General features: G+C 49.1%; 1 protein-coding gene across 1 annotated transcript in view; it reads left to right on the plus strand.

Annotated features, from left to right (window-relative positions):
- VAV1 (vav guanine nucleotide exchange factor 1) overlaps positions 1-12,101 on the plus strand; it is a 1,439,562-nt gene that overhangs the window by 1,228,426 nt on the left and 199,035 nt on the right. Inside the window, exon 23 of the mRNA XM_069604429.1 lies at positions 4,051-4,167. Within this exon, the coding sequence (XP_069460530.1) occupies positions 4,051-4,167 (117 nt within the window). The remainder of the gene's footprint in view (positions 1-4,050; positions 4,168-12,101) is intronic.

A 12,101-nucleotide genomic window follows, 5' to 3' on the forward strand; every position in this document is an offset into this window, starting at 1 on the left:
CGGTGCAGCTGGTAGTGTGACTTCTTAGAGACGTCAGATATGTGAGGAGAGAAGGAGAGGGTGGAGTCAAAGATGACCCCAAGCTTTTTAGCTTCATAGGTGGGATCAGGAAGGGGGCCAAGAGAGGCCGGCCAGAGAGCGACAGGAAAGGAGGGAGTGGGTGTGCCGATGAGGAGAATCTCAGTCTTAGTGACATTAAGGCAGAGATCATTGGCGGCACACCACTCCTGGATAGCAGACAGACAGTCAGAGATGCGAGAATGGGAGGACATGGCGGAGGGGAGCCTGAAAATGAGTTGAGTGTCATCCGCATAGCACTGAAAGTTGGGGCAGAGGGCGGCAATGCGGTGGGCAAGAAGTGCCAGGTATTGGTTGAACAGCCAGGGAGAAAGGTTAGACCCCTGGGGAACACCACAGGTAGAGATAGAGATAGAGGAGAGGAAGGACCCAAGTTCGACCTGGGAGGGTCGATCGGAGAGGGAAGTGGTCAGCCAAGCCAGAGCCTGATCGGTGATACCCAGGTTATCACGGAGACGGTTGAGCAGGATGGCATGGTTGACCGTGTCAAAGGCAGAAGAGAGATCAAGTAAGATAAGGACACAGGAGGTGTTGAAATCAAGGTTGGAGAGCAGGTCTTCACAGATGTTCAGGAGAGCAGTTTCCGTGCTTCTGGCAGCTCTGAAGCCAGACTGATAGTCATGGAGACAACCAACAGATTCAGTGTAAAGATTAAGCTGGGAGATGGCCGGCTTTTCCAGGAGTTTGCCCAGGAAAGGAGTGATGGAGATTTGACGATAGTTAGCTGTGCAGGAGGGGTCGGCTGAGGGTTTCTTAAGAAGAGGGTGCACAAGGGAGTGCTTCAGAGGGGAAGGGAAGACACCAGTGGCGAAGGAGAGGTTGCCAGAGCAGGGGCCAAGGTGTTAATGTGGTCCTTGATGGTTTTGGAGGAACAGGGGTGAACCTGTTTTGACGAGACTTTCATAGATCAGATTTGTCTAGAAACCTTGTCTGGGGAGAACAGAGGAATGGAAGAGAAGGAGGGAGGAGAGGGGGCTGAAGAAGGGCCAGAGGAAGAGCAGGGAGTTTAGGGGGCAGGGTGAGTGGAAGAGAGAGAGGACAGCATGTCCTGAGTTTTAGAGATGAAATGAGACGCCAGGGCCATGCAAAGGGCCTGGGAGGGGATAGGAGAGGTAGAGACTGCAGCAGGGTTGGCCAGCTCCTTGCAGATTTTAAAGAGTTCAGCCGAATTGTTAGATGCCGCAGAGACGCAGACTTGGATGTGGGCTCATCAAGGTCAAGTTCTCCCAGGAGGTGGCAAATGTCAGAGGAGTGGCAATATGGAGAAGGTTGCTGCCCTTGAAATACTTCTGGTTAGGGGTACAAATCAGAGGTACGCCCTGCGGAGGTGTATAAGGAGCCCAAGGGGGGGCAGAAGAGGAAGGTGCAGAGGGCACGGGAGTCAAGGAGGAGACAGCAGGGGGAGGCAAGGAAGCCGTGGAGGGACGAGAGGGGACAGCAGGAGAAGGAAGGACATTGATGAGGCGCCGGAAGATCTATCAAAGAGGAGAAGATTGGCCTGAAAGCCTTGTACCAAGAATGTACCATTCAGGTCAATATTAATGATGACCTTAGAGGAGTCACCAGAGGCCAGGAGGGCCTCCCACCGGGTGCCACCATTAATGGGAGAAGAAGAGAGAGGAGAGAGCACAGAGACCATATGTAGAGTCCATAGGTCTGGCGAGGGAACGACAAAGAGGATGTTGGTGAAAGTTTGCCTGGAGGAGGCACTAGTGTAGGTGTCAGCGATAGAGAGGCCTGGGTTGGAGACCAGGATGTACTTTTTAAACTTCTTCCTACCAGATTTAGTGAGGAGAGCAGGATAGTCGATAGATAAGCAGTTAGAAAAGATAGGAGAGACAGAGAGCACCATAGAGTAGGTAGGGAGAGGAGAGACGAAGAGGGGTACGGGAGAACACTAGGGAGGGGAGCAAGAAGACGAGACAGAGAGAGATGAGACAATAGTCGACAATTGGAAAAGGCAAGGCGACAGGCGCTCAGACAACGGTAGAAAGTTTGCTAGATGAATACTTTGGTAAGAAGTAAAACCACACAATGGCACTACTTACACAAAGTCGTTAAGATACTGGAGGAGAAAAACACATCTAAGTCTGAGAGTCCTGTAAAAGGGGGAAAGGCCTAGGTTTCACAATGTAATTTAAATAGTTTCACAATGCAATTTTTTTAACACACCTAGAAAACCACATCCAAGTTTGAGAGTCCTTGTTAGTCTCTGCTGGTTGACGGCCAGGCCCCTGGCTTCCCCTGCTGACACCTGCGGACACTGGCTGGAGCCGCCAATGTATGCATCTTCTGGGCCCCTGACCGCTCACACCCAATCTTCCCAGCTTCTGTCTACTCTCAGCGCCTGCCTCGGCACACCCTCTGCCCTGGAGACTTGCACTTTTCCACCCAACGCTGCTCCAGGCCGTATAGCACTTACCATACTCTGCATGTCATCTGTGACTCACCCACTAGCATGGACACCCCAGCACCTACCCCACATCCCTCCTCCTTGCTGCACTTGCACGTTCTGAATACTCACAAGGCATAGTAGGTTTGTCTGTTCCTTCCTCCAGAATGCTGTATCAGGGCCAAACAAGAAAACAGTAAATGAATAAATAAAACCACACCCCTTAAACAGTTACACTGGGAGTAAGCATTGATCCTGCAGAGTAATGCCGGCATATTCACATCCCCTGTACAGTCAGATCCCCTGTACAGCGATAGTGGGGTAGTCACAGCTCCTGCAAAGCGATACTGGGTTATTTAATACCACAAGAAAGACAACATTTCCCTCCATTGATTCTAGGGGAACAACTGCAGTATGCTAAAAAAGTTTAAAACTTAGGTTGCTGGTGGCAGGAAAATTTGGGAAGTGAGAGTCAGGTGGGAGCAAAGGTAAAAGCAGTACACTTTGCATTGCGATCTTTGCGGAGTATACTGCCTTATATCCCAACAGAAGACAGGGCAGCTGTGGTTGGGGCAGTGACTAACCCCCACCTAGATCACTGTAACAGTCTGCTAGCGGGAATCCTGCAAAAACAGATAGACAGACTGCAAAAGGTGCAGAACGCAGCAATTAGAGTAGTTGGGAACCTTAGAAAACGAGATCATGTATCAACTATGCGGAGATCCATCCACTGGTTGATGGTGGAGGACAGAATCAAGTTTAAGATGGCTTGCCTAGTCTTTAAATGTTTGAAAGGGCATGCACCCGCGTATTTGGCTGACAAGATCACATTATATCAACCTAAAAGGAACCTACGTTCAAAGGAGAAACTCCGGATCTGTACCCCTCAAACTAAATGTGCATCAAGAGGAGACAGAAGCTTTGGAGCCTTTGGCCCAAAAGTCTGGAATGAACTCCCACTTGAAATTATATATATTTAGGAAGAAATTGAAAACCTTCCTATTCAAATAAGGTGGAAAGTTGTAGAACTAGGGTTCTACCTCTGCCCGTACTCTGTAGTCTAACATTTCAGTAATAGTTAACATCTGTGCCCGAATACGGTTCAGTCTGTCTGGTGCACTCTAGAAATCTCTCAAAAGCAAAATCAAATTATTTACAACCCTTGTGTCATATGGGATTATTGCACAACCCAGTCTTTTTTTTGCTGTGTTGTCTTCGTCCAACTCTGATGATTACCAGTTCAGCATTTGCTCAGAATCACATTTGTGCCACACTTCAGCACCAAAAGGGTCCACTCTATATGTAGTCAGTCCTTGCACACTGATATGTGTTGATATTACACAACCTCTATTCCTCATGTTACAAAGTCCCCAAACTAATGTGTTAATATCAAACAGTCCCTGTTTTTAATGTAGCACACACTTCATACACAGCTGTGTGTTTGTGTTACAGAGCTAGTTATGATGTTGCACCTGTGTGGGCCCAGTAAAGTGCACGTTCATCGTTGGTGATGCCACTTGCTGCCGGTGTTCGACTCTGTGTGAATATACTCCCTTTGTCTTGTTTTACTTTCTCATTAGGTACTCTGGCCCCATGGAGAGAAAAGAAGCAGAGGTGACACTGAACAGCCGTTCAGACGGCACTTACCTGGTCAGGCAGCGGGTAAAGGATGCAGACGAGTTCGCCGTAAGCATCAAGTAAGAGCATAAGCAAGCATGCCTCATTCCATGGCCCCTGTGCAGGCGGATCCCTGTGATCAGCAGGCAGTAGTGACATTGTGATGCCCTTACCCCTACCCCAGAGTAGGCATGAGCAATCAAGTAAGAGCATAAGCAAGCATGCCTCATTCCATGGCCCCTGTGCAGGCGGATCCCTGTGATCAGCAGGCAGTAGTGACCTTGTGATGCCCTTACCCCTACCCCAGAGTAGGCATGAGCAATCAAGTAAGAGCATAAGCAAGCATGCCTCATTCCATGGACCATGTGCGGGCTGATCCCTGTGACTAGCAGGCAGTAGTGACCGTGCAATGCCCTTACCCCTACCACAGAGTAGGCATGAGCAATCAATAGTTACAATTTAATGCCCTTACCCAGATGCAAGCATGAACGATCCCTTGCTCCCCTCGTCTAAAGGCAAAAGCAATGGATTGTCATCCTGTAATGCCCTAACCCGACCCCAGAGTAGGCATGAGCAGTTAAGTAAGAGCATAAGCAAGCATGCCTCATTCCATGGCCCATGTGCGGGCTGATCCCTGTGATTTGCAGGCAGTAGTGACATTGTGATGCACTTACCCCTATTCCAGAGTAGGCATGAGCAATCAATAGTTACTATGTAATGCACTTACCCAGATGCAAGAATGAACGATCCCTTGCTCCCCTCGTCTGGAGGCATAAGCAATGGATTGTCATCCTGTAATGCCCTTACCCTACCCCAGAGTAGGCAGGAGCAGTTAATTAAGAGCATAAACAAGCATGACCCATGTGCGGGCTGATCACTGTGATTAGCAGGCAGTAGTGACATTGTGATGCCCTTAACCCTACCCCAGAGTAGGCATGAGCAATCAAGTAAGAGCATAAGCAAGCATGCCTCAATCCATGGCCCATGTGCGGGCTGATTCCTGTGATTAGCAGGCAGTAGTGACCGTGCAATGCCCTTACTCCAACCCCAGATTAGGCATGAGCAATCAAGTAAGAGCATAAGCAAGCATGCCTCATTCCATGACCCATGTAAGGGCTGATCCCTGTGATTATCAGGCAGTAGTGACCTTGTGATTCCCTTAACCCTACCCCAGAGTAGGCATGAGCAATCAAGTAAGAGCATAAGCAAACATGCATCAATCCATGGCCCATGTGCGGGCTGATCCCTGTGATTAGCAGGCAGTAGTGACCTTGTGATGCCCTTAACCCTACCCCAGAGAAGGCATTAGCAACCAGGTAAGAGCATAAGCAAGCATGCCTCATTTCATGACCCATGTAAGGGCTGATCCCTGTGATTAGCAGGCAGTAGTGACCGTGCGATTCCCTTACTCCTACCCCAGACTAGGCATGAGCAATCAAGTAAGAGCATAAGCAAGCATGCCTCATACCATAGCCCATATAAGGGCTGATCCCTGTGATTAGCAGGCAGTAGTGACCTTGTGATGCCCTTACCCCTACCCCAGAGTAGGCATGAGTAATCAAGTAAGAGCATAAGCAAGCATGCCTCATTCCATGGCCCATGTGCGGGCTGATCCCTGTGAATAGCAGGCAGTAGTGACCTTGTGATGCCGTTAACCCTACCCCAGAGTAGGCATGAGCAACCAAGTAAGAGCATAAGCAAGCATGCCTCATCCCATGGCCCATGTGCGGGCTGATCCCTGTGATTTGCAGGCAATAGTGACATTGTGATGCACTTACCCCTATTCCAGAGTAGGCATGAGCAATCAATAGTTACTATGTAATGCCCTTACCCAGAAGCAAGCATGAACGATCCCTTGCTCCCCTCGTCTGCAGGCATAAGCAATGGATTGTCATCCTGTAATGCCCTTACCATGCCCCAGAGTAGGCATGAGCAGTTAAGTAAGAGCATAAGCAAGCATGATGCATGTGCGGGCTGATCCCTGTGATTAGCAGGCAGTAGTGACCTTGTGATGCCCTTACACCTACCCCAGACTAGGCATGAGCAATCAAGTAAGAGTATAAGCAAGCATGCCTCATTCTATGGGCCATGTGCGGGCTGATCCCTGTGATTAGCAGGCAGTAATGACCTTGTGATGCCCTTACACCTACCCCAGACTAGGCATGAGCAATCAAGTAAGAGCATAAGCAAGCATGCCTCATTCCATGGCCCATGTGCGGGCTGATCCCTGTGATTAGCAGGCAGTAGTGACCTTGTGATGCCCTTACACCTACCCCAGAGTAGGCATGACCAATAAAGTAAGAGCATAAGCAAGCATGCCTCAATCCATGGCCCATATGCGGGCTGATCCCTGTGATTAGCAGGCAGTAGTGACCTTGTGATGCCCTTAACCCTACCCCAGAGTAGGCATGAGCAACCAAGTAAGAGCATAAGCAAGCATGCCCCATTCCATGGCCCATATAAGGGCTGATCCCTGTGATTAGCAGGCAGTAGTGACCTTGTGATGCCCTTAACCCTACCCCAGAGTAGGCATGAGCCACCAAGTAAGAGCATAAGCAAGCATGCCTCATTCCATGACCCATGTAAGGGCTGATCCCTGGGATTAGCAGGCAGTAGTGACCGTGTGATGCCCTTACTCCAACCCCAGACTAGGCATGAGCAATCAAGTAAGAGCATAAGCAAGCATGCCTCATTCCATGACCCATGTAAGGGCTGATCCCTGTGATTAGCAGGCAGTAGTGACCGTGCGATGCCCTTACTCCAACCCCAGAGTAGGCATGAGTAATCAAGTAAGAGCATAAGCAAATATGCCTCATACCATGGCCCATGTGCGGGCTGATCCCTGTGATTATCAGGCAGTAGTGACCTTGTGATGCCCTTACACCTACCCCAGAGTAGGCATGAGCAATCAAGTAAGAGCATAGGCAAGCATGCCTCATTCCATGGCCCATGTGTGGGCTGCTCCCTGTGATTAGCAGGCAGTAGTGACCGTGCAATGCCCTTACTCCTACCCCAGACTAGGCATGAGCAATCAAGTAAGAGCATAAGCAAGCATGCCTCATTCCATAGCACATGTAAGGGCTGATCCCTGTGATTAGCAAGCAGTAGTGACCTTGCAATGCCCTTACACCTACCCCAGAGTAGGCATGAGCAATCAAGTAAGAGCATAAGCAAGCATGCCTCATTCCATGGCCCATGTAAGGGCTGATCCCTGTGATTAGCAGGCAGTAGTGACCTTGTGATGCCCTTACTCCTACCCCAGAGTAGGCATGAGTAATCAAGTAAGAGCATAAGCAAGCATGCCTCATTCCATGGCCCATGTGCAGGCTGATCCCTGTGAATAGCAGGCAGTAGTGACCTTGTGATGCCCTTAACCCTACCCCAGAGTAGGCATGAGCAACCAAGTAAGAGCATAAGCAAGCATGCCTCATTCCATGACCCATGTAAGGGCTGATCCCTGTGATTAGCAGGCAGTAGTGACCTTGTGATTCCCTTAACCCTACCCCAGAGTAGGCATGAGCATTCAAGTAAGAGCATAAGCAAGCATGCCTCATTCCATGACCCATGTAAGGGCTGATCCCTGTGATTAGCAGGCAGTAGTGACCGTGCAATGCCCTTACTCCAACCCCAGACTAGGCATGAGCAATCAAGTAAGAGCATAAGCAAGCATGCCTCATTCCATGGCCCATGTGCGCACTGATCCCTGTGATTAGCGGGCAGTAGTGACCTTGTGATGCCCTTACACCTACCCCAGAGTAGGCATGAGCAATCAAGTAAGAGCATAAGCAAGCATGCCTCATTCCATGGCCCATGTGCGGGCTGATCCCTGTGATTAGCAGGCAGTAGTGATCGTGCAATGCCCTTACTCCTACCCCAGACTAGGCATGAGCAATCAAGTAAGAGCATAAGCAAGCATGCCTCATTCCATAGCCCATGTAAGGGCTGATCCCTGTGATTAGCAAGCAGTAGTGACCTTGTGATGCCCTAACCTCTTCCCCAGAGTAGGCAAGAGCAATCAAGTAAGAGCATAAGCAAGCATGCCTCATTCCATGGCCCATGTGCGCGCTGATCCCTGTGATTAGCAGGCAGTAGTGACCTTGTGATTCCCTTAACCCTACCCCAGAGTAGGCATGAGCATTCAAGTAAGAGCATAAGCAAGCATGCCTCAATCCATGGCCCATGTGCGGGCTGATCCCTGTGATTAGCAGGCAGTAGTGACCTTGTGATGCCCTTAACCCTACCCCAGAGAAGGCATGAGCAACCAAGTAAGAGCATAAGCAAGCATGCCTCATTCCATGACCCATGTAAGGGCTGATCCCTGTGATTAGCAGGCAGTAGTGACCGTGCAATGCCCTTACTCCAACCCCAGACTAGGCATGAGCAATCAAGTAAGAGCATAAGCAAGCATGCCTCATTCCATGGCCCATGTGCGCACTGATCCCTGTGATTAGCGGGCAGTAGTGACCTTGTGATGCCCTTACACCTACCCCAGAGTAGGCATGAGCAATCAAGTAAGAGCATAAGCAAGCATGCCTCATTCCATGGCCCATGTGCGGGCTGATCCCTGTGATTAGCAGGCAGTAGTGATCGTGCAATGCCCTTACTCCTACCCCAGACTAGGCATGAGCAATCAAGTAAGAGCATAAGCAAGCATGCCTCATTCCATAGCCCATGTAAGGGCTGATCCCTGTGATTAGCAAGCAGTAGTGACCTTGTGATGCCCTAACCTCTTCCCCAGAGTAGGCAAGAGCAATCAAGTAAGAGCATAAGCAAGCATGCCTCATTCCATGGCCCATGTGCGCGCTGATCCCTGTGATTAGCAGGCAGTAGTGGCCTTGTGATGCCCTTACACCTACCCCAGAGTAGGCATGAGCAATCAAATAAAAGCATAAGCAAGCATGCCACATTCCATGGCCCATGTGCGGGCTGATCCCTGTGATTAGCAGGCAGTAGTGACCTTGTGATGCCCTTACACCTACCCCAGAGTAGGCATGAGCAATCAAGTCAGAGCATAAGCAAGCATGCCTCATTCCATGGCCCATGTGCGTGCTGATCCCTGTGATTAGCAGGCAGTAGTGACCGTGCGATGCCCTTACTCCTACCCCAGACTAGGCATGAGCAATCAAGTAAGAGCATAAGCAAGCATGCCTCATTCCATGGCCCATGTGCGGGCTGATCCCTGTGATTAGCAGGCAGTAGTGACTTTGTGATGCCCTTACCCCTATTCCAGAGTAGGCATGAGCAATCAATAGTTACTATGTAATGCCCTTACCCAGATGCAAGCATGAACGATCCCTTGCTCCCCTCGTCTGGAGGTATAAGCAATGGATTGTTATCCTGTAATGCCCTTACCCTACCCCAGAGAAGGCATGAGCAGTTAAGTAAGAGCATAAGCAAGCATGACCCATGTGCGGGCTGATCCCTGTGATTAGCAGGCAGTAGTGACCTTGTGATGCCCTTACACCTACCCCAGACTAGGCATGAGCAATCAAGCAAGAGTATAAGCAAGCATGCCTCAATCCATGGCCCATGTGCGGGCTGATCCCTGTGATTAGCAGGGAGTAGTGACCTTGTGAAGCCCTTACACCTACCCCAGAGTAGGCATGAGTAATCAGTGTTAGGCAGAAACCTGTGCAGTTCCCTTAGGGACCACTGCAAAACGTTTAAGACTACAGGTGTTGGCAGTAAACCCAATTGGTAGCAGTCTGTACCACCCAGATTTACCTGGTAGCTGTGGCTGAGCAGTCAGACTTCTCTCAAGAAGAGTTAGGCAGTATATAGAGTATACACATTAGGTACAAAAAAACAGTAGCACAAGCAAACACTGACCAGAGCTTTGGTATAAAAGTATATAATTATTTATTTAAAAACACACTTGTAAAAATACACTGGCACTAATATGTCAAGCAAGTTCAAACACAGTAATTAGAAATATATACACCTCCTTGATTAATTATTCGACAAGTCTTAGGAAAAGAACACCACTTATTATCAAATACAGAGGTGAGTGCTTAACTAAGATGGCACTCCAATAATTATTTAAAAAGAGAGGTAAAAGGCAGAATTAGAAAAGCACACAATACCAACACTTTTAAAAGAACCACAGCAAGTCAAGAAAGGCAGAGTCTACTGTAGAGCAAGAAAGTTCATAGGCCAGGCCCACTCTTAGAGAGAGCAAGGCGGAATGTGCCCAAGATCACACAGTTGAAGTACACTTTAAAAGTCTTTGCAGATAGTTCAAAAGGAGTTGGATCAGTTCAGAAAAGTTAGTTAACAGATCCCAGGTCATCCCAGGATAGAGAGTCAAGGATTTACGGGACACCTTGAACAGTCTGTTGCAAGGGAGACCAGGCGGGACACAGTACCTGAAATGGTAAGGAAGCTCCAGCGGGGGCAGTTGTTCCTGGCAGTGGGTGCAGGTTGGTGCTACGTCCAGGGGAAGAGAAGGTCTCGACATGGAGGAAAGCTGGAGGTCATTGCACTGCCAAGGAAGAAACCAGCCACAGAGTTTCTCGGTTAAAAGGTACTACCCTTTTATTCGCGGTAGTGGTGAAGCGTGGCTATCCGGACGCCGGGCTGCTTGGCACGGGCGATTCGACCACGAGACGATCCAGGAAGGCAAAAAGAGGGCGAACTGGTTAACCCCACCAGTTCAAAGGAAGAAGACTCTTCGGGATGAAGATCTCCTCTGTCGTTGGAAGAAGTGGTGAGTTGGTTCAGCAGGGCTCCACCGATGGTGCCATCATTGCAGGTCAGCTCAGCTTCTCCCTCTTCGGATTCTTAGGTCCTGTGGCGACTTCTGAAGTTCAAGTCCCCAAAGCCCTGCTTTTATGCAGAAAACCCCCATTCACCAGTCCTAGCTGTCACTCAAACATGCTAAGTGGTGAGCCGGGCGGCTCACCACTGGGCCAATCACACAAGAGTGCGACTTGAGTTGCCGAGGCAACTCAGTCCAGGGTGCCTAATTTCCCCTCCCACACATCCTGTAGATCCTGTGGAGAAGCCCGCCAAAAGTGGAACAAAGGGCTCGACTTGGGTTGGAGTTACAGAGGCGAACACAAATGCCATTTTAAAACCGAGTCCTGGCAAAAATACCCAACCGGAGAATAAATATTAAATAAATAACCCAGCGGTATCTTTAACATTGCACCAAAAAAAGTGGTGCGTTTAAAATGAATGGGAAAATCCCATAGGAAATATTCTGGTGGAATATTTCGCGTGGTAACCACTGCCACCAGCCAGAAACTCGACTAGGGGGGACTGCACAGTGCCCCCTCGAAAAACAGACCCTGGGACAATCTAATTACCCCTACCAGTACTTCCACAATATGATGGTTTCTACTGGTTCTGTTCACAATTTGAGACTAGTAAAGTCAATGGTGACTTTACATGCCCTGGGAGACAGTAGTCAGTCCCAGGGTATGGAGTCTATGTTTGGGGGTCACTATGACACCCCTGTGTTACTGCACTGAGGGTGCTGTGTAACACACTTACCAAAAACACATGAAACCCTATGGAGTAAAAGACCCCATAGCCCATAAAACACATTACAAAGTCAAAGGACATTCTTAAATCATGCCTAAGAGTGGGAGAAAAAGAGTCTCACTCTTAGCAGGATAAAAAAATAAACCCAAAAATCCAGCAAAGCTGTTGGGGGACTCACTAGGTTTGAGAAATTAGCCTTTACAGAGAATTCTCCCTAAGAATCAAGTAAGAACATAAGCAATCATGCCTCATTCGATAGCCCATGTGCGCGCTAATCCCTGTGATTAGCAGACAATAGTGACCTTGTGATGCCCTAACACCTACCCAAGAGTAGGCATGAGAAATCAAGTAAGAGCATAAGCAAGCATGCCTCATTCCATGACCCATGTGTGGGCTGATCCCTGTGATTAGCAGACAGTAGTGACCGTGCGATGCCCTTACTCCTACCCCAGACTAGGCATGAGCAATGAAGTAAGAGCATAAGCAAGCATGCCTCATTCCATGGCCCATGTGCGGGCTGATCCCTGTG

Source organism: Ambystoma mexicanum, chromosome 3q, assembly GCF_040938575.1.
Source record: "Ambystoma mexicanum isolate Mex_15411 chromosome 3q, UKY_AmexF1_1, whole genome shotgun sequence".
Lineage (NCBI taxonomy): Eukaryota > Metazoa > Chordata > Amphibia > Caudata > Ambystomatidae > Ambystoma > Ambystoma mexicanum.